The sequence below is a fragment of the Sinocyclocheilus grahami genome, unplaced genomic scaffold (genome assembly GCF_001515645.1).
Source record: "Sinocyclocheilus grahami isolate Dianchi unplaced genomic scaffold, SAMN03320097.WGS_v1.1 scaffold600.1, whole genome shotgun sequence".
In the NCBI taxonomy this organism is placed as follows: Eukaryota; Metazoa; Chordata; class Actinopteri; order Cypriniformes; family Cyprinidae; genus Sinocyclocheilus; species Sinocyclocheilus grahami.
Window position 1 is genome coordinate 439,264 of NW_015505779.1, and position 23,842 is coordinate 463,105.

At 37.3% G+C, this 23,842-nt stretch overlaps 1 protein-coding gene across 1 annotated transcript in view; it reads left to right on the forward strand.

The window, feature by feature from the left end:
- The window catches only part of LOC107557384 (histone acetyltransferase KAT6A), a 49,160-nt gene that overhangs the window by 15,829 nt on the left and 9,489 nt on the right, over window positions 1–23,842 (forward strand). The window contains exons 3-13 of the mRNA XM_016240789.1: window positions 6,140–6,248; window positions 8,290–8,405; window positions 9,152–9,233; window positions 9,405–9,519; window positions 11,578–11,918; window positions 13,368–13,483; window positions 16,803–16,918; window positions 20,153–20,294; window positions 22,204–22,365; window positions 22,767–22,860; window positions 22,990–23,221. Coding sequence (XP_016096275.1) covers window positions 6,140–6,248; window positions 8,290–8,405; window positions 9,152–9,233; window positions 9,405–9,519; window positions 11,578–11,918; window positions 13,368–13,483; window positions 16,803–16,918; window positions 20,153–20,294; window positions 22,204–22,365; window positions 22,767–22,860; window positions 22,990–23,221 — 1,625 coding nt within the window. The remainder of the gene's footprint in view (window positions 1–6,139; window positions 6,249–8,289; window positions 8,406–9,151; window positions 9,234–9,404; window positions 9,520–11,577; window positions 11,919–13,367; window positions 13,484–16,802; window positions 16,919–20,152; window positions 20,295–22,203; window positions 22,366–22,766; window positions 22,861–22,989; window positions 23,222–23,842) is intronic.

The window sequence follows — 23,842 nt, forward strand, 5'->3', positions numbered from 1 at the left end:
TCCGTGCTGCTTCTGCACCGCATACACGTACTGTATACACACTGCAGACGGAGTACGTGTGAACTTGGCGCAACAAATCTAGTTCAACATCTGAGGCAATGCCACAAAGAGCTCTGTGACCAATGCATGGCAAAAAAAAAATCCCTGGACACGGGATTATAATAATTTTTTTCTGCCATATGTCTATTCTAGAGACATTTTGTTACACCTTTACTTAGTGATTATTTTGCCTTATGTCTGTTCTAGAGACATGTTACAGCTTTTTGATAAAGCTCTAATTGGTTTTCTTTTGTAAATGTTTCAAATTCACACTGAATGCATTGATGACTGTAAAGCACATCTGTGTGTGTTAAAATCGAAATCGCAAAATTGATCAAAGAAATCGCGCTAGGTTTTTTTTGTCCATATCGCACAGCCCTAGTTTGAACATAATAATATGCGTTTTTTTAAACACAATAGGAGTTAATAACTTCTCATATTTGATCTTTTTTAGTATCTGACAAACTACAATAGATCTTTTCTGCTTGTAGACGTCGCGCTTTTTTTTGTAGTGTCGATTTCTGGTGAATTGCATGACTCAAAAGTGTAAAATCTCAGAAACATCAGGTCAAAGCTAGGCTGCACCTTATACTGTAAAGCACATCTGTGTGTGTTAAAATCGAAATCGCAAAATTGATCAAAGAAATCGCGATAGGTTTTTTTTGTCCATATCGCACAGCCCTAATGCAGAACCAGTGGGGCTGTAAGAGCTTGTCTTGCCATCTATTGTTTTCTTTCGGTTTCCTTTCTCTAACCTGTTTGTGTTTGGGTGTGTTTTTAGTGTGTCCCATGGTTTGGGGACGTTCAGGAACGTTCTTGCACAGGGGTTTGTGGGTGATGGGTTGGGGACATGAGTTTCACATGTTAATGAGAACCTTGACAGAGCCAGAGACAAGGACAGTAGGTTTTGTTCTCCCTCACACTGCCATTGCTGTGGTATCCCTGTCTGCTCATTCAGGTTTCCAGTGTGTGATTGCCCACGCACAACATGCACTCAGCTTTGCGTACATTAAGAGGAAATTGAAGGCTGCATTAGAATGGGGAAAAACTGGCAGATTGATGCATGCATCAATGCGAGTGTGTGTGTGAGGGGGCGGCTTTTGTCCTGTCAGATGTGCTTCTGCAAAGAATCATTTTTCTCTCCTACATGAAATATTTTTAGATTTCCTGCGGTGGTCTGCTGCTTTGCAGCTGTGCTTTAATTTTGCCTTGTTGAATAGTTTGCTCATCTCATCTGAGTTGTTGTGCTGGTCTTTATGAAGAATGAAAGAGTTGTTGTATGAACGTAAAGTGTGTCCGCAAAACTGCCTGGGTTTCTCCACTTGTAGTGACATGTTCTGAACAAAAACTATTATCAAGTGGTATCAAGGCCAATACAGGTCGCAAGCTATCCAATGCTGTGCAGGTGTGTGTGTGCAAATTAAAAAATAAAAACACTACTGTTCGAAATTGGTGTCAGTAAGATTTTTTTGAATTAATACTTTTATTCAGCAATCATGCATTAAATCAATCAAAAATGACTTCATTTAAAATATTAAAAAAGATTTCATTTCAGGTAAATGTTTTTTGAACTTTTTATTCATTAAAGAATCCTGAAAAAAGTTTCCACAAAAATGTTAAGCAGCACAACTGTTTTTTAGCAATGACAATAAGAAATGATTCTTGAGCATCAAATCTTCATATTAAAATTATTTCTGTAGGGTCATGTGATACTGACACAACTGCTGAAAATTCAGCTTTGCCGTGACAGGAATCAATCACATTGTAAAAAAAAAAATTATTAAAATATGTAAAGTTATTTTAAATTATAATAATAGTTTGCAATGTGTTGTTACTACGGTGGCCGAGAAGTGCAAAACAAATCACAATTCTGAAAACAAAATAACAAATTACAAATGCAAATCTAAAAAGCAAAATAACAATTCCAAAAGCATAAAAACAAACCAGAAAACACAATGACAAATCAGACAAACCGGAAAAGGTAGGTATAGTATTGTATGAATTGCCCTTACTATGGAATAAAAAATATGCATGTACATTTACAACACTGTACTTATATTATTGAATCAGATTACAAAAGACTAGTTAACGCTAATGCGAGGGTGTTTCTAATACAGTGTCTATGAGAGGGACGGTAAACTTGACACAGTTCTCTCTTCTGACTGCCGTTATCAGTATCTCTCTAATTTTATTTTTCTTATTTTTGTAAGTCGTGAAAACACTATCGTGAGCTTTTCATTTGCTATTTGAACAAATGGAAATGCAAAAACAAAAAAAACAGGCAGAGGTGTTAAATTAGGAATTTTTATGTGGGGTGGAGAGAATTTAAAGGGGAGAATACGAATACCAAATATTAAGAGTTGAACAGTCTTTTTATTAAGAAAATTAAATTGGAATTGAGTTATATCCAACAGCATTTAGACACAGTTCAAAAGTAGAAAATAGCCTTATTGAAAATGCAAATTGATTCTCTGCCAGTAGGAGGCGCGTTTGGAACAGCTTCCCTCGTAACAGCTGTACACAAAAGCTGTGCGGCTCTCATAAACGCTACTTTATCAGGCAGTATTCATGCATTATAATTTAGATGAGATGGAAATGACATCGAACATTTGAGAAACGCCCCATTTTTGGCCCGCTGAGACCTATACTTGGATTTGTCATTGTGTTTTCTGACTTGGTATTTTGTTTTCGGAATTGTTGTTGTGTTTTCTGAATTGTTTGGGAAACATCCTCGTATGCGCACTGACCTTTTTTCTCCCAGCCTAAATCTGCCATTTCTTAATTCTTTCTGCAGCCAGTGAAGAATGCCATATGAACACAATATCCTTGCGTCTTTCTTCAGAACCGTAGTAGCAGTCTTTGTTTGCACTGTTGCACAACATCTGTATAGCTATATACATTCAGCTCCTCTTGAGCAGAACCTTTTCCATACATCTGTCTCCATGTGTTTGTTTGTTTGCACTGTGTTTGTGGTGTATGATGCATACGGTGTCGTGGGTGGGACTCTTTTGGACACACTGAAAGATTAATGGTGCTCCAGAAGCAGATGGTGTGGCTTAGAATAAGCATCAACACGTGCTTTTGTGCCCACACCCTGACAATAAACCCACCTCTAGCCCCACACATTCACTGTGATCATGCCCACTGCAGCCTTTGGTCCTCAAAACGTTGAGCCACTATGGTTTGTGTCTGTAAGGTCTTTTGGTGGCTTTTTGATGCCCACTTATCGACTGGATGCATCCTCTGAAGCATTTTTTATTTTTATTTTGCTATAAATCATGCTTTGTGAGAGCATGGAGCTTTAAAAATGCCTTAAAACTCTCATTGAGTGATACCACTTTTTGTTGTAAAATTTGTGTTTGAGGGAGAAAGAAAAAAAACATTCTGAAGGAATTTAGTGTTTTGGGTGTAAATTACCTTTGAGTACAATTTGTAACATTTATGCACTACCGGTCAAAATTGATTATACTACGGCTGAACGATTTTGGAAAATAATCTGATTGCGTTTATTTTTACCACTATTGCAATTGCGATTTAATATGCGATCATTTTTTAAGATCTTTATCTTCTGTATTATTCAGCAAAGACGAGCAATAAATCATTGTAGGGGTGGGAATCTTTAGGCACCTCACGATTCGATTCCGATTCGCAGTCAGATTCCAAAACTATATATTTTTTTCTGATTGATTAGTCTTAATAAAACTTTTTTTAAATTTAATTCCATATGTAATTAAGTACTTAAAAAAAATTTAATTACACAAAACATTTTTATTAAAACAATTGCATGTTAATAATTTTAAATAAACTAATATAAGGCAGGGCTTAGATTAAGCCAGGATTAGGCCTTAGTTTAATTGGGACATCTAAGTATCTTAAACGTGCCTTAGAAAAAAAACATTACTGGTGTGTATCTTGAGACAAAACAATGGCACTGATATATTTTAAGACATGTCAGTGCAAGTTGCTCTCAGTTAAGACAGCTCAAACATTTATTTTAGCCTGGCTTACAAGCAATAAACAAACAGTGCTTTCAGTATTTAAGAGTATCTGAACATTTTCCTTTCAAGAGCTGTTTGTGATTTTTCTCTTTCTCAGCTTTACTGTTGTTGATTATGATGGCATCATAGAGAGCGGGAGATCTAATAAACTGCATTCACACTAATGCACAGATCTCTTTTGAAATATAAGATGTGGTTTGTCCTGTCTGTTTGATCCTTTAAGACATAACTGACTGTGTTTACATTAATTTCGCGTTATAAAAGCATTTTGAGATGCAAGTATATTTAACCACTTAAAAGGAGTCGCGCACAGCCGCATGACCGAGCACTCTTCACAAAGCACGCATCAGCATTTGCAATTGACATAACGACATAACCGAGGCGGTGTTCGTAGAGCATTTGTAAGGAAAGTACCGGCGGGCGAGACGACACACTGCAAGCGTCAGCAACGCACGCGTTTCTCACAGCGCATCCTGTTCAGTGAAGCGCGCAAATGTCCTTGTAATTCGCTTCAACCTTTTCGAAATTTATTGAAGATTATTGTGTGGATGGTTGGAGTGGTGTGTGTGAGAGCGAGCGAGAGCAATTGAAAGCAAGTAGGATGAGTTTCTAAAGCACATGCAGCGCCATCGCGCATCTGTGGTTAAAAACTAAGCTCAGAATCGTTCGAGAATCTTTTCTCCCATCTCTATTGTATAGTATGACCAACACAATATTAGATAGATTAAACAAAGTGTGCTTTTCTGTAGGCCAGACACGTAGTGTGCCAAGTTGATGCTTCCTCTGCAGACTGCTTTACTCTCGCGAGTCACGTGACGAGAATGTTCGCGGTTTGTCATATCGCGATTTTATCGAAAATTCGATTAATTGTTCAGCCCTAGATTATACTCAAGCCTGTATTTATTCGATTAAAATATCTGATAATAATTGATCATTTGAAAAAAAAAAATTTGAGCATTAAATCAGCATATTAGAATGATTTCTGAAGGATCATGTGACACTGAAGACTAGGGCTGTGCAATATATCGAAATTTCGCAAGTGTACATATTGCAATATGCATATCGCTACGGCTTGCAATATTTGGGGCCATGAACAAAAGACAGAGAAAATCACTCACTGCTCTTACCTAAATAACTTTTGTAGCTTAAATAAGAATCAGTGCATATTAAATTCAAAGCGAAAATACTAAGCTGTGATTTATTTTTCCTTTTTATTATTCAGTTCCTAAACTCATGTTAAAATGATTACACTAATGTTAAAATGCCATTTTTATGTAATGCTAGAGTAAAACTCTACCGTTCACGTTCAGAAGTTGTTGTAGGGGTGCTTTCTTCTCACAAAAAGTGAAACATGTATGCTAGTTATATTAGAATCAGAATGATTTCTATTCACCGCACAAACACAAGGAATTTGTTGTGGTTTTACAGGAGCTCTTGAGACATACATACATACATACAAATAACCATACATATATATATGACACACGATAGTTATAGAAGTTCACCGAACTGAGTAAAACTGTTTCATCTGAGCATGTGGCACTTTAAGCATTATTGTATCGCATTATTTAATGAGTTATCACATCGCATTTTTCTTCAATATCGCACAGCCCTACTGAAGACTGGAGTAAATTATGCTGAAAATTCAGCTTTGATCACAGGAATGCATTCAATTTTAAATTGTATTAATAGAAAACAGTTTTTTGACTGTAAGCTGTAGTAATATTTCACAATATGACTTATTTTACTGTGTTTTTGTGCAAATACAGCCTTGTTGAGCGTGCGAGACAAACATGTTCAAAAACATTAAAACATCTTTTGACTGGTAATGCATGCTGATTTTTTATTTTTTCTTCCTGAACCAGAATGTAAAAATCAGTCTATTTTCTTCAGGCTTTGCTAAATCTGTGAAGAGATATTAGTAGTGTCCTCCGCTCGGAATTGAATGAAGCAGACCTTAATACAGTTCATAAAGGGCAATTAATTCATCCAAACTGTCCTCAATTACCCAATATTCCGACCTCTGTTTCACCATATTATTTGGATCTATTTAGCCAATAACTCTGTCTTATTTGCTCTTTATCTCTGTTTTTCTCTCTCAGCCTGTGGCAGAGCCCATACCCATTTGTAGTTTCTGTTTGGGGACCAAGGAACAGAACCGCGACAAGAAACCCGAAGAGCTCATCTCCTGTGCAGACTGTGGGAACAGCGGTAAGGAAGTAGTCAAAGTTCATTCGAATTTCAAACATTTTCATTATTCATTTATATAATAAGACATTAAGTATACTATAAGATGTCTGCTGAGAAACTTACTAAGTTTTAAAGTCAAGAGTATTGGCCAAAATAATGTTCCCTGCATGCCCTTAAAGTGGTGACACGTTTTAAATTCAGTTTTGTCATGTTTTAAGGTCATACAAATTTTGTAAATGGTACAAAAATAGTCTTTAAAGTCAAGACGTGACGCTGCTGCACTTTCTACTGGCTCGGAGTAGTTTATGCCGCACATTTATGCCAAGCTTATGATCTACTGTTAATGAATTATGACTCTATTTATTTGGTTTTCATGTTATAATATGTTGTAGATGGATGTAAGAGTTAGGGTTGGGCCGATATACGATGTTCACGATGTTGAGCCGGCATTGAGCCGATTAATCGAAAGCGATTGTCATGCCCAATTTGATAGTAAAACCGGTTCTGTTACCAGCAGGAAATCATCATCACGTGCTTTCAGATGGAGCAGCATTTACTACACATAGCCGTAGCTCACTGACAAGTTACGCAAAAAACTCCCAGACTATTTTATTGCTTGATTCTGAAATCGTTGGCGATAATGACAGCTGTTTGCACAGCTTCTCAGTGAACTACAACTCTGTGAAGTAAATGCTGCTCTATTTGAAAGCATGTGAAAATACCACATTTAATAACATGTTTTTACTCCAAACTCACTTCATAACGTCAGTCGAGTGTTTGAAATAAACCCTTCTGTGAGATGATGTGGCTTCTTACACAGAATAAGGCACGCAACATATTTCATAGTATTTAAGCCGTGATAAAGGCATTGCATTATAAATATACTTTATTTGAATGAAAATTATAATAATAATAACCGTATATTGCCGTAGTCGTGTGTTTATTAGTCACGTTGAATCAATGAAAGCAGGTGAATCTTCTGTTTATTCAGCTGCAGCGATAGGCATTTTCTGGGTTTCTTCTGCGAGGCGTATTTGGAGTTTCTCTGGCCTTCAGATGGAGATTTACTGCTGATCACAGAACCGTGCTTCACTGAAAGATACGCATGACAATCACAGCTTCTGTCGAATCACCATCTCAATTCCATTTAAATTTATCGTGCAGCCCTACCGTTGTCCTATCAGTCATCTCTCCTTAGGCCCCGATCACACAGAACGCGTTTTTGCAGTGAGAGGCGCCTTTTTTAAAAAATTGTTTTCGGTTGGCAGTGAGCGTTCTGCGTGCTGTTTATGCGCCCTGTGCGCCTCGCGTTTTTGCAGGAGCGCTCTGAGCGCCTGAAGTTGAAAAAAAAAAAAGCAACTGAGCAGAAAAGCACCCGGCGTCATTCGTGTTTTTTCTCCATTGTCCTATCGAATGAACGGAGAGGCGGGGCTTCCGTTGTGATGACCGTTGCTTTGAAAAGACAAAATCACACACTGCTCTTGAGTGAAGGACTTTTGTTGCTTTAATAAGAAACAAAGAAAGTTTCATTCTTACAGTGAAGAGTCGACTATGCTGTTTTATTTTACATTCGATTATTGATTTCTGTAGTAGGCTGTTAACTGCTTGACTTGCATTAAAAACACATTAAAGCCAAGTTTGTTTCATTTGTATCTTTGTCTTTGCTTTTTTTATTACTGACAGTTTAATTATTTTCAATAATTTTTTTGTTTATTTATTTGTTACTAATAGGCTAGTTGCCTAATACTCTGCTGTGGTATTGAGAATTGTGAAATTCCGCTTATCTCTACAATGTAGATGTCATAGCAACCTTATTTACAGGAAATATATATTTGATATGTATCACTATCTTTAAATAAATCACTCGTATAAAGTACTTGGTCGTATAATTTGGCCCCCACGTGATTACAATATTGACCACAATAATCGTGATTAAGATTTTTGCCGTTATCGAGCAGCCCTAAGTAGATAAGTTGATTTATTACAGAGTGGGACTGCACGGTCTTCTCATGGGGATGAGGCTTTATTCTAGTTATTTAAGGCTGTCTTGTTGTCTTCTCAGGGCACCCATCCTGTCTGAAGTTCTCTCCAGAGCTCACAGCACGGGTCAAAGCTCTGTGGTGGCAGTGTATCGAGTGCAAAACCTGCAGCAGCTGCCAGGACCAAGGGAAAAATGCAGTAGGTTTTTATTCTTCTATGGTCTGTCTTATTGTTGCTGCCAGATCATGTTGATTTTGGCTGTGTCCTCATTTACAGCTCACCAAAGCTGCATTTATTTGATCAAAAATACAGTAAAAAGTAATATTGTGAAGTGTTACTACAATTTAAAATAACTTTTGTTTTTCAGTGTTTCAAAATTATTATTTTTTTCCTGTGAAGGCACAGCTGATCACACCAGTCTCATACTAATATGATTTAGTTCTGAAGAAACATTTAGTCTTATCATTAATTTTGAAAACGGTTGTGTTGTCTGATATTAGTGGAAACTGTGATTGTTTTTTTTTTTTGAATGAATCGAAAGTTCAGAACAGCAACATTTATATGCAATAGAAATCGTTTTGCAACAATGCAAGTCTTAACTGTAACTTTTGATCAATTTAATGCATCCTTGCTAAATAAAAGTATTAATTTATTTTTAAAAATATCATTCTGGACATTTGAAGGGTGGAGCATATGCTTACATATGCAATTTACATTTAGTCATTTATCCAGAGTGACGTACAAATGATACCACAGATTTTAGGTTTGTAAATGTTTTGGGTTTACTTTACAATTTATTTTCGATCCTTTTCACTTCTCTTCAATTGGAAAAAAAAAAGCTCAGAAAAGAGCAGTCACAATCTCCTTTAGTGTTCAAAATTCATAATTGGTGTCCTTGACTCTTGTGTTGTGTGTGTGTGTGTGTGTGTGTTTGTGTTTTACAGAGTCGCATGTTGTTCTGTGACTCCTGTGACCGAGGTTTCCACATGGAGTGCTGTGACCCCCCACTGATGCGAATGCCAAAAGGTGAGTGTGCACACAATCAAACGCATGCCTTTTCTACGTCGTGCAATCATTGCATTTGTCTCTAGGCACACTCTATTAACCGTATATTGTGTTGATGTATTAATTTACACAAGAATTAGTTTTCTCTTTAATTATAGTTACGAGTAAGGAGTCTTAATTGGTGTTCTGCAGGTATGTGGATCTGTCAGATCTGTCGGCCAAGAAAAAAGGGAAGAAAGCTCTTGCATGAAAAAGCAGCTCAAATCAAGCGGAGATATAATGCACCACTTGGGCGACCGAAGGGCAGGTATTATAAACTTTGATTCTGTTTACAACCAAATATGTGACCCTGCAGCACAAAAGCAGTGTTGAGTCGCTGGGGGATATTTGTAGCAATAGCTAACAATACATTGTATGGGTCACAATTATACATTTTTCTTTTATGCCAAAAATCATTAGGATATTAAGTAAAGATCATGTTCCATGAAGATATTTAGTACATCTCCTACCGTAAATATATCAAAACTTAATGTTTGATTAGTAATATGCATTGCTAAGAACTTCATTTGAACAACTTTAAAGATGATTTTCTCAGTATTTAGATTTTTTTGCATCCTCAGATTCCAGATTTTCAAATATTGTCCTCCTATCCTAACAAACCATACATCAATGGAAAGCTTACTTGTGATGCAATCTAACCACATGGTGAAATTGTTACCTATTAAAGCTGGGTTCATGCCATTTCCAAAACTGTTTTTTTGTTATTTAGCTTGAACTTATCAAAAGTTATGGCTATCTGAAGTTGGCTGATCACTATGATTGTCATGAACAGAATTTTGAGAAATACTGGTTAGGGTTAGAAAAAAAAGATTGATTGAGTCAGTGTGGAAGAACTTGACGGGTCTGAACGCCAAGTCATTGGTGTTTGGTGATGAGTTTTTGGCTCAAGGTCTGCATTTAAAGTCACACCAGAGGTGTTCAGCTGGGATTAGGACTCGACTTTCTGCAGACCAGTCAAGGTCTTCCACACTGACTCAATCAATCTTTTTATTTTATTTTATTTAATTTTTTTAACAATGCTTTATACACAGAGGCATTGTTGTGTTAGAACAGAAAAGGGTCCTGTCCGAACTATTGGTATAAAATTAGAAGCACACAATTCTCTAGAATAGCATTATATGCTTAAACATTAAGATTTGTACTCGTGGAAATTACTAAAGTAGTCAATTTAATAATATTGACCTATTACTTTTGCTATTGCTTTTGACCATTAGGTATCAGTAACAATTCATTCAGAACCTTTTCTATGGACATATACTTTCTGTACCACACTATTCAGCTGATATGGAATGAGTTTGACTACTTAATCAGTTATATTAATAGAAATGCTTCACTGGGGCAAACTAAGGAAATCCTAAAATGATAAATAGGAGACTCCATAACACCAGCATTTCCAGCAGTATCCAACATTTCTCAATCATGATCTTACGCAGCTAAATGTGACTGTTAGCTTAACAGCTGTATTCCTTATTTGCTAGCTACCTATGCACATACAGCATACAATGTTAAAAATGTTCTACATTATGAACCTTAACCCAAAAACCTCTACTCTGTAGATAATTGTGACCCTGCCTGTGGAAAACCAGCTAGAGTATTTTTTTTTAAAACAGTGTATGAGTAATTCACTCCTTGATTTGGTTAATAAAAGCCTCCTTTGAGATCGTTTTGACAGACATGTTTATTGTGCATTATTTTCAACGTGTTTATCGCTAAGTTTAGTGTGGCACAATAGAAGCGCAGCCGTAATTCGTGTGCAGTGTATCTGGTTGCCATGAAGCGCCTCCTGCTGCTGCTGAATGTAAGCAGAGTGTGAATTTGTAGATTTTCTATAGCAAAACTAAAATGTGTAAACCGTTTACCATCTGATCTCACTCAGTGACTCTAGGCTACTTAGGACAGGACGTTACATAGTTTATTTTGATAGATGAACTGCGTAGTGTTAAGGGAAAGCAAACTAGAGAAAGACAGTCTTTTCTGCGTGCCACAATAAAACGCTATTTTTCTGCATTAAACAAGTTAATTTTGCCAAGATATTTTCAGAGATGTTATAGAATAATAATTGAATGAAAACCCAATTTTGACAAAAAATTTGACTTTCAACCAATTTTTTTAATTTCCTGAAAATGTCCCAGCTCGACATCCGACGAGTTTTCCAAGATCGCATCACATTTATTCAGCTTTCAGATGATGTATAAATCTAATTTTCAAAAAATTGACCCGTAGCACTGGTTTTGTGGTCAAGGGTCACATTTGTAGAACTGTGAAATTATTTGCTTAAGACTACTACAAGTTCTGTTGTCCTCAGACCGGGCCGTCCCTTTAAGAAGCTTCGAGGTGGTGGGCATGGCAGGAGGCGGGGCACTGGAGGCGTTGACCAATGCTCACAAGGCTCCTCCTCCCCACACTCCTCCTCCAGTTCCTCATGCGAAGGCTATCCCGGCGACGATCGCATGCTGTTCTCTCTCAGAGAAGACCATTCTGCGCATGGCGGCCTGCGTTTCAACAAGAAAACAAAGGGTCTGATCGACGCCCTCAGCAAGTTCTTCACGCCATCCCCAGAGGGACGGAAAGCCCGAGCTGAAGTGGTGGACTATTCCCAGCAATATCGTATACGCAAGAAGAGCAACCGCGATGACCCGACAGGAGGTGAAACTAAACTGTTTAACTTTCAACATCTGTATTAGGTGATCCATGCTTGCATGATAAGGAAGGTAAATGCACTGAGAAATGGTCATTTCTCCCAAAATGTCACGTGTGTGTGTGTGTGTGGTGAGATTAAAACTGAAAGGGTTCCACTTTATAATAAGTGGCCTTAACTACTATGTACTTGCATCAAAAAATAAGTACAATGTACTTATTGTGTTCATATTGTATTGCAAAACACTTTTGCTTCCATTGTTAGGGACAGATTTGGTGGTATGGGTAGGTTTAAGGGTGGGTTAAGATGTAATTACATTTATAATTACATGCAGGTATTTTTAAAATACAAGTACAATGTAAAAACATGTATGTACACTAAGTGCATTGCACCAAATTATTAATTTAAATGTAAGTACATAGTGGTTAAGGCCACTTAATATAAACTGGGACCACTGGAAGGTATTTCTTGGAGTAATGTTGTCCTGACTTTTTGTGCTTTACATACAAAAGTAACACTATGATGTGAGTGATGTACATTTTTTTTAATGCTTTTGCTGGAAGTCTCTAATGCTCACCAAAGCTGGATTTATTTGATCAAAATGCAGAAAAACCTGTAATATTATGACACATATATATATATATATATATATATATATATATATATATAGTCTGAATACTTAGGACCATGTGATATTTCAGTTTTTCTTTTTTAATAAATCTGCAAAAATGTCAACAATTCTGTGTTTTTCTGTCAATATGGGGTGCTGTGTGTACATTAATGAGGAAAAAAAATGAACTTAAATGATTTTAGCAAATGGCTGCAATATAACAAAGAGTGAAAAATTTAAGGGGGTCTGAATACTTTCCGTACCCACTGTATATTAAAATGGAATTTAGTCCCGTGATGGAAAGCTGAATTTTTTTTCAGAATATTTTTATGATCCTTCAGAAATCATTCTGATTTGTTGCTCAGGAAACATTTCTTATTATCAATGCTGAAAACAGTTGTGCTGCTTCATATTTTTTGTTTTTCAGGAGTTTTCAATAAATGGAATGTTCAAAAGGACAGCATTTATTTGAAATGGAAAATATTTTATGGTAACACTTTTTATTTTAAGGTGTCCTTGATGCACGTTACATGCACTTACTATTATAATAACAATAAATTATGCATAATTTCATATAAGGAACCCTAAGCCTAACCATATAAGTAAGTACATGCAGTTAATTACTCTGTTCTTAAATGTATAAGTACACTGTAACAAGGACACCTTAAAATAAAGTGTAACCTCTTTTATAATATTATAAATGGCTTTACTGTCATCTGATATTTGAAGAAAGAAGTCTGGGTAGGACAAAGTACAAATTAAATCTGAATGAGCCGTCTCTTTTATTTAGCTTCATGTTTGTGCTCTCTCACTCACTCTTTGGCTGTGGTGTTTTTCTGAATCACAGACAATCAGGAGTGTGGAGACAACTGGCGGGAGGACGAAGACAAACTGCCAGGACACGAGAACCTAACTGAGAAAGATGTGGAGCTCTTTAGGCACATTCAGGATCTGGCATTACAGGTACAGAACGGGACAAAATACAAATACACATTCATTTGCTTTTGTTAAATGTTCCATCTGAATTTCGTTCATAATCCTTTTTTCATTTGTTGAGAAACATGCTCCTATATGTGTGTTTGTGTGTGAGGGACACCGAACAGAATGATGCTGTAATAAGTCAAATTTAATAAATGCATTAACAACAAAAATTCAGAGTTGAACATTTAATTAAATGCATATGCTAATGTGTAGACTTTGACGGAGTTTAATGTAAACAAAGGGAATCCTTCTTGTCGATAAACCGTATGCTTGATGGTAGTGGTGCCTGTTGTTTGTCTGGACTCACTGATTCTCTTTTGCTGTATTAGTAAAGACTTGGAAGCTGCGAAGGCCTTGATCTCTGCAGAAAGTAATGTGGGGGATTTGAGAGTTTCCATTATCTTGACAGCTGGTGCCTCTCTCAGTGATACACACACAAATGCACGTGTAGACTGATTGGCTGATTTGTGTGTGCGTGTGCGTGTGTGTGTGTTTGATTTGAAGGTCAAATCAATCAGATCTGACTGCCTGAGGCCATCAGTCGAAGAAAACACTCACTAACCCAGAGAGAGACAATCATATTCGCACGCAGCATCAGACAGATCCAGCATGCTTTTGTTGAGCAGCCAGAATAGAAAGATGCCATGCTGCATTCTGGCAGTATTAACTGAATGTGGGCTCTATAACATTTAGGACATGTACACACTGCAAAGTTTAGGGAGCGGTAGCTGCATTTAAGTATGGGATTGACTCACCAAAGGCAACTTTATGAATTCAAAAATGAGAGAGCTATGCAATACCATCTACAAAATATTGTATTGTATATTGTTATTGCTGGTAGTAATATTACAACAAATACATCTTCAGCAAAGGGTCTGAATACTTAGGACCATGTGATATTTCAATTTTTCTTTTTTAATAAATCTGCAAAAATGTCAACAATTCTGTGTTTTTCTGTCAATATGGGGTGCTGTGTGTACATTAATGAGGAAAAAAAATGAACTTAAATGATTTTAGCAAATGGCTGCAATATAACAAAGAGTGAAAAATTTAAGGGGGTCTGAATACTTTCCGTACCCACTGTATATTAAAATGGAATTTAGTCCCGTGATGGAAAGCTGAATTTTTTTTCAGAATATTTTTATGATCCTTCAGAAATCATTCTGATTTGTTGCTCAGGAAACATTTCTTATTATCAATGCTGAAAACAGTTGTGCTGCTTCATATTTTTTGTTTTTCAGGAGTTTTCAATAAATGGAATGTTCAAAAGGACAGCATTTATTTGAAATGGAAAATATTTTATGGTAACACTTTTTATTTTAAGGTGTCCTTGATGCACGTTACATGCACTTACTATTATAATAACAATAAATTATGCATAATTTCATATAAGGAACCCTAAGCCTAACCATATAAGTAAGTACATGCAGTTAATTACTCTGTTCTTAAATGTATAAGTACACTGTAACAAGGACACCTTAAAATAAAGTGTAACCTCTTTTATAATATTATAAATGGCTTTACTGTCATCTGATATTTGAAGAAAGAAGTCTGGGTAGGACAAAGTACAAATTAAATCTGAATGAGCCGTCTCTTTTATTTAGCTTCATGTTTGTGCTCTCTCACTCACTCTTTGGCTGTGGTGTTTTTCTGAATCACAGACAATCAGGAGTGTGGAGACAACTGGCGGGAGGACGAAGACAAACTGCCAGGACACGAGAACCTAACTGAGAAAGATGTGGAGCTCTTTAGGCACATTCAGGATCTGGCATTACAGGTACAGAACGGGACAAAATACAAATACACATTCATTTGCTTTTGTTAAATGTTCCATCTGAATTTCGTTCATAATCCTTTTTTCATTTGTTGAGAAACATGCTCCTATATGTGTGTTTGTGTGTGAGGGACACCGAACAGAATGATGCTGTAATAAGTCAAATTTAATAAATGCATTAACAACAAAAATTCAGAGTTGAACATTTAATTAAATGCATATGCTAATGTGTAGACTTTGACGGAGTTTAATGTAAACAAAGGGAATCCTTCTTGTCGATAAACCGTATGCTTGATGGTAGTGGTGCCTGTTGTTTGTCTGGACTCACTGATTCTCTTTTGCTGTATTAGTAAAGACTTGGAAGCTGCGAAGGCCTTTATCTCTGCAGAATGTAATGTGGGGGATTTGAGAGTTTCCATTATCTTGACAGCTGGTGCCTCTCTCAGTGATACACACACAAATGCACGTGTAGACTGATTGGCTGATTTGTGTGTGCGTGTGCGTGTGTGTGTGTTTGATTTCCAGCAGATGCAGCCAGTCTCTGACTGCCTGAGGCCATCAGTCGAAGAAAACACTCACTAACCCAGAGAGAGACAATCAAATTCGCACGCAGCATCAGACAGATCCAGCATGCTTTTGTTGAGCAGCCAGAATAGAAAGATGCCATGCTGCATTCTGGCAGTATTAACTGAATGTGGGCTCTATAACATTTAGGACATGTACACACTGCAAAGTTTAGGGAGCGGTAGCTGCATTTAAGTATGGGATTGACTCACCAAAGGCAACTTTATGAATTCAAAAATGAGAGAGCTATGCAATACCATCTACAAAATATTGTATTGTATATTGTTATTGCTGGTAGTAATATTACAACAAATACATCTTGTTGTAAAATGCACATAGACAAACTATTTCTATTGATCCATGTGCAGCCTAATTGCGAGCACTTGTTATATCACTTGTTATACTTATAGCACTTGTTCTACTTGTATAGACCTGCTCCGATTTGCATTCGCTTTCGTTTGTGTGTGCATGTTTGTTTCCTCTTTAACCGCACAGAGATTCAGCAGAATTGCCGTAATTAGTTTCGAACATAGAAATGCTACAATTCACAAACATTTATATTTTTAAAACCAACATGTTCTGAACGAGCTGTTTCACCTCCACTTTGCGTATGTGTGTGAGATGCAGAGAAGTGTGTGATCACTACTGAGTGTCAGCAGGCTGGCAAGTGGCAGATGCTCTGAATTTCCACTTGGGCTGCGGATAAGAGCTAATAATAATCCTGTAAGCTTGAGTGTGGCACTGTATGCTTGTGAGAAACTGTTTGTGATCATTAGAACGAAAGGCAGAGCCTAGGCGTATTTCTTGTGTGAAAGAGCGACTGTTTTCTTTTGTGTGTGGCAGGATGCTCTTGGAAAAAAGGCATAGTGGCCTAATAGTTTCTAAATTGTAAACGTACCCACTTTATCTGTCTTAACTCCTTTTTTATTAATTTTTTATTTTTTTGTACTTCATCTCTTATAGAAAGTCGGGGTGACTGGTCCACCGGATCCCCAGATGCGCTGCCCATCTGTTATAGAGTTTGGGAAGTATGAAATTCAGACGTGGTACTCTTCTCCATATCCACAGGAGTACAGCAGGTAACCAACAGCATGTGTCATAATCATCCACAAACTTTTACATTTGTTTCATTTAAAAAAATAAATATTCCCATTAAGATAATATTGTTAATTGCAGCTTCAGCATCTTCACACTTGTAGTTCGGTTCTCTTGGTTCGTTTGGTCCGGACCGAAAATGAAAACGATACATTTGGTCCTGGTCCGCATAACTAAAGATACCAAACCTAAAGGCATTTTAATACATTCACAACCTGATTGGTTGGGTTGAATGATGTATATTTAGTGACGGAACTTCCCAAACAATAAGTGTGTTTGACTTTAAAGCGGCGCTGCGCAGACCGATCGGTAGTGATGGGCGATACGGGCTTAAAAATACATCACAATAATTTCTGGTATGTATTGCGATAACGATATCAGTGACGATAATTCAGGGAATCTTATGCATCCACTAAGAGACAAAAAAACAACGGTTTCTTTAGAGAACGGTATTATTTTTCCTATTTTTCCCAAAAGGGGGTGTTGTGAGTGAGTGAATATTACCGAGTACACACGTAATGTAATGACGGTTTAATTCATACTGGAAGCCAGAGGGCGCCCTCGCGCAGAAACTCCACATATCCATAGCAGAAGTATTAGCACTGACAACGTTCCAGGAAATCCCTAATATGGACAAAGGCATCCAGCTATCTTCGTAGCTAGAGAGATTTTAACTGATGAAACTGGAAGACCATAAACATATGATTGCGACAATATATGGTTTATCTGTTTCTTCAAGCAATATTGGGTATTTTTATGAGGATAAAGTATATTTAGCTATAATGCAATGCTAATGGATATAGCCTTTATCATTGTATATAATACTATAAAATAGTATGATTTCTGCCTCATTCTGTGATATGAAACCACGTCTGATCACAAAAAGTTATTTCAAACACTCGACTTAAGTTAATTTGGAGAAAACGCATGTCAATAAATATATTTATATTTGTTGGACAACAGGTTTGTAAACAGGCTCATCATGCACATGCAAAACTGTATTGCACACATGCTACTGTAGTACATTTATTCATCGCACAGACTGATTTTTTTTGGTCACAATGTACAGCCCTGACCAAACCAGTTCCAGATCGTAGAAGTAGCTCCTCGTTTAGCGCTGAGCTCCTCAGTTTAGGCCTGTCACGATAACAGCTTTTTGTTCTGTGATATATTGCCCCAGAAATAATTGCGATAAGCGATTTTATTGTAATTTTAAGACCATTTTATGCCACTTAATATATAATCATAATAGCATAATAATGCAAGAAGGCCTACACACTTTCAAATGACGACAAACTTTTAATTCTTAAGAATATTTAGATCATGGAAATTAAGTATGAAAATATAAGACAACTTAAACTTAAATAGTAAATTTTCTAACAAAAAGTGCGAGTCAGTGAGATGTCTGTATGCACAAAGGCACAGATCTCTAAATTAATCTGCAAATTAAATATATAATATATTTTTTTTTTGTAGAAGCTCTACATTAGCAGACGCTTTTATCCAAAGCGACTTACAAATGAGGACAACAGAACGTTTTGTACGAGAAGCTGCAACAGACACAGGCGCAAGTGGAATGCAAAAAACATGGTGACATTAATTTTTATGTAAATATAATGGGCAATATATTGCGTCACCAAAAAATTGAGGTCATGTACATATATTGTGCGATAAGTTGATGTATTATTGCGACAGGCCTACCTCAGTTTCACGTCCGCCTTTCACCATGTCACTCCGCACAGTCGCGCATAGATGTATGTCAACAACTAGACTTTATCGATATCATGGGAAGACTAATTCTTATCGTGGGGAGAATTTTTATATCGCAAACTATAAGATATCGCCCATCCCTACCGATCGGTGTATGACAAGTACACTAATCGGTCTGCACTGTGCCGCTTTAAGTCGAACACACCTAATGCCGTCTGCTGTACTAAGCGCGCTCATTGTCGTGTGTATATATGATTTTATTTTCACCACCTGCTAACTCACGAAGAGCTCATAAAGGCACTTTACCTCCTCATTGCTCCACGTTTGCCCTCTGCTCATTTTGTTTTGGATACACCGCTCGTTCCGCGTCGTCAAATCATGTTGCATAGCCTCGCATCTTGTCATTACATCCTATTTTTGGTTCGTTCGGTTAGTATTTGGTCTGTGTTGCATTCATATTTTATTCGAACCGCACCAGAGTTCGTTTGCAAGCGGACTGAGAGCCATCTTTTTAGCAGTCTCGATCCGCTTGTTTTTTGCGCACCAAGGTTCGGATGTCAACGTTCACACTTACTGAAATGAACCGCACTAACAGAGCAATCGCACCAGAGTTCGTTTTAATCTAACCAAATATGTGACCCTGGATCACAAAACCAGTCTTAAGTCGCTGGGGTATATTTGTAGCAATAGCCAACAATATATTGTATGGCTCAGAATTATTGATTTTTTTATGCCAAAAATCATTTGGATATTTAGTTAAGATCATGTTACTTAGTTTACTTGGTTATTTAGTAAATTTCCTACCGTAAATATATCAAAACTTAATGTTTGATTAGTAATATGCATGGCTAGGAACTTCATTTGGACAACTTTAAAGATGATTTTCTCAATATTTAGATTTTTTTGCACCCTCAGATTCCAGATTGTCAAATTGTTGTATCTCGGCCAAATATTGTCTGATCCTAACAAACCATACATCAATGGAAAGCTTATTTATTCAGCTTTGAGATGGTGTATAAATCTCAATTTTAAAAAAATGGACCCGTATGACTGGTTTTGTGCTCCAGGGTCACATATGATAAGTGTGAACACAGACTTAATCTATTTGTGTTCAAGAATATACATACAAGAATATTAGTGCTAGAAGGTCATATATTGGCCAGGTATGACTGAATCCTATTTAGCCATTTATAATTTCTCCATCAGCCAATAGCCATGCCCACTTTTCTGATTGACAGAATTGTTATTAATTGTGTCATGTCCTAAATCAGCTAGTGACCTCGGATGATTTTATGACTTCCACTATATATATATATATATATATATATATATTTAATATTCTACTGTCAATTTAACATGGTAGTTTAACAGTGGGGTCATGAAATGGAGAATCAGTGTCAAGAACCTTTTTTTTTTTAAATTTTTATATGCTCTCTCAAGAGAGATGTGCTTGTGCACCTTTGATCTTAGGCTGTAAAAACTGATGTGTGATTGTTTGGATGTGACAGGCTCCCTAAGCTCTACCTCTGTGAGTTCTGTCTGCGCTACATGAAGAGCCGCAGCATTCTCTACCAGCACATGCGAAAGTGCAGCTGGTTCCACCCGCCTGCCAACGAGATCTACAGGAAGGACGATGTGTCCGTGTTCGAGGTGAGGAAAAAATCTCCGCCCAGATAAAATCCACAAATACACGCAGACACCCGTGCACACTCGTCTTTGTTTATACGCACTTGGCAGCGAAGACACGAGCTCGTCGACACTCTAGTCATGCACACGCAAATGTGTGTTTTCATGCGTTCTGAGCCAACAAAGGAAATCTCATTCACACTGGTACTAATAAATGTAGAACGGCAAGCTCTCATTGTTTTAGGATCACTAATGGTGATTTACTACATCCTTTGTGTTTCTATAAGAGACCATTTAGGTGTAAACATGTCATGCAGATCTGAATAGGTGCGGTCTAAGTCAATGCTGCCAGACCAGATTTTACTGAGCTTACGTGGTTACGGTTACGGTTATGTGACCTGTGCTGGCAAAATGAGTCACAGTGAGCAAATTTTCAAAATTGAGTTTTTTATTTTCACATTCTCCCTTCAAGATGATACATGATTTGTTGGAATCGGATGAAAAATGACTGAGCTTTGAAGTCGATAGAGTCAGCAAAGTCAGTTTTGAGAAATCTCAGGCTGAAGTTTTCTGAAGTTTCCAACGCAAAATGACCAGCAACATTGCATCGTTTCCTCCACTTACTTTCTTAATATTAATTACTATATGTGTCCCTGCAGCACAAAAGCAGTGTTAAGTCGCTGGGGGATATTTGTAGCAATAGCCAACAATACATTGTATGGGTCACAATTATACATTTCTCTTTTATGCCAAAAATCATTAGGATATTAAGTAAAGATCATGTTCCATGAACTTTCACTTTCAAATTAGCGGCAATTCTGCGTCAATTGCTTGAATTCAATTCAAGCAACAACAAAATACAACATAGAGCATAGAACCTTTTTTTAACAAAACGAATAAAAATACACCATGCTATATGCCTAAAATAAAATAACAAATAACTTGCACAAGGTTTAGGTATACAAAACTGAAGATCAGTAAACACTGTGGAACCAAATAAATAAGAAATGTACGTGTATTACCAAAACGAATAAGAAAGCGTGGAGACACGGCATACTTGATTGAGGAAAATACGCCGTTTAAATAAAAATCAGCGAACACTGGAACGAATTTTTAAAAAACCGTCCAGTATCACCTTAGATAAATTGTAGAAGCCAACAGGCTTTTCAAAATCCAAAATATTTTTTAAACCGGCGCTTTTGCATGTCGTTTTGAGACTTTTGTCTGTCTCGCCTCACTCTTCTTGTCAGCTTCTCCTCACGTGATAAATGCAATCTGATCTGTGATGCGACTGTCGTTGAACTGTGTTCAGTTTTTAATTGTAGTGTCTGTTCTCTAACTGAACTAAATGATATTTATTACTATAAAAAATCTAAATGACGGTGACCATAGCCTGTATGTTCCACATTAATCAACACTACTCTGTGTTGTCGGGTGTGTTACTGCTTGCCTTCTTGTTTGGCCAGTTGGTTTTAGAGGCTCAGGTTTCAGTCTGGTCCTGACTCAGCAGGATACCTGTGGTGGCAGCTCTGCTAAAAGCTAACACTGTTGGCATTCAGCCCATAGTAGAAGCAGGAGCCGTGCAATTTATCACTGTGGAGTGAGTTTCGTGCCAGTCTCTGCTGCACGACTTCTTTCAAAACGTTGATTTAGTAATTGAGAGTCTTACAGACATTGCATTTTGCAAATATTATGAATGAGAGTTGATTGTTAGTGTTGCATTATCTGAAGCCTAGCAATGTCACTTCACATTGGCAACCAAATAATCCGTTCGCAATCGGACTGAAAAGCCTTCATGAAAACACCTAGAATAGAAGCAGCACGACACAGCGGTTATGTGCTTATTTTCGCCAATTTATGACCAGAATTGGATACATATTCTGCTGTTTAAAACAGTCAACCAAAGGTTGAAAACATCTTTTCTGCACTCCAGGTGGATGGAAATGTCAGCACAATATACTGTCAGAATCTGTGCCTGCTAGCCAAGCTCTTCTTGGACCATAAGACGCTGTATTATGACGTGGAGCCCTTCCTCTTCTATGTGCTCACACAGAATGACCGTAAGGGCTGCCATCTCGTAGGATACTTTTCAAAGGTGAGCTAAACCTTTTTTGAGTTGCTTGACAGTGTTGAGCAATTTGGGTTTGTTTGCACATGTTTACTGCTTTTGTGGCTTGCTTACAGTGGATGCTTTGTTTGCTTCTTTATGGGTTGATTATCCTCCTGGAAAGATGTTTAAAGTGAACCTTTTTTTTTTTTAATTAACAGGTTTTTGCCTATTTCGAGGGTGAATTGTGGATGCTGTTTATGCACTCCGTTTAAATAATTTTAAGAACTATATTGATAGCTGTGTATGGTGTTCAGTATGGGCAGTATGTGCAATTTTAAACAGAATACGATCATACCTGACAAATACATTGTGTAGCGCATGGATAGAAGTGTGTTTGTTACATTTGCTTGAATTGTACAACCCCCCCCCCATTTTTGTATCCCCAGGAGAAGCATTGTCAACAAAAGTATAACGTATCCTGCATTATGATTCTTCCACAATACCAGCGCAAGGGCTATGGGCGATTCCTCATTGACTTCAGTAAGCACTCTGCATTATCTTTCCACTGTTAACTCGGTTTCTTTTTTGCAAAGAAAATATTTGAGAATTCTACTCCTTCAGATAGTGTCATTAGACACCGAGGATAAACTGTGATGTCTCTCTCTGCAGGTTACCTGCTGTCTAAGAGGGAAGGCCAGCCGGGTTCACCAGAGAAGCCATTGTCAGACCTGGGCCGGCTGTCCTACATGGCATATTGGCGTAGTGTGGTGCTGGAGTGCTTACATGAGATCAGCGATCGACAGCTCACCATCCGCAAACTCAGCAAAGTCACTGGCATTTGTCCTCAAGATATCACAGCCACTCTGCTTAATCTGAACATGCTGGAACAGAGAGGAGACCGGTGAGAGAGATGCTCACACACTGATTTTCATTGAGTATACATGGGTTAGTGCTAACACAAGGATGCACCACATTGATCAAAAGTGACCGAAGAGACATTTGTTACAAAAGAGTTCGGTAACACTTTATTTTAAGGTGTCTTTGTTGCACGTTAAATGTACTAACACGAAGTAACAAGTAACACGAAGCCAAACTCTAATCCTAACCATATAGTAAGTACATGTATCTGGTGCTTGATTCTGATTGGCTGAGCCGCGTTCGAAGCTGTTGTAAATGACGCTACAAAGTAACACACACCTTTGTTTACGTTTGTGTGTTGCTCGGCAACCACTTTGTAGCAACCACAACTGTTTCTGAGGAGCTACATTGTTTGGTGGAAGAATACTGTGTTTATTAATATCATTACACTTTATAACCCCCGTGAAGCCGTAGTTTACAGTGAATTTATAACAGCTGAGGGGGTTTACACAGAGACAACAACCACAACACACGGATAATAAAAAATAAGATGCGAGTAAAATACACACGTGTGTATATATAAATAAACAAAAAACAGAAAATATAAATTCAAAAATAAAATAGTATGTACAGGTGTGCTATAGATATAATATTACTCGGTACT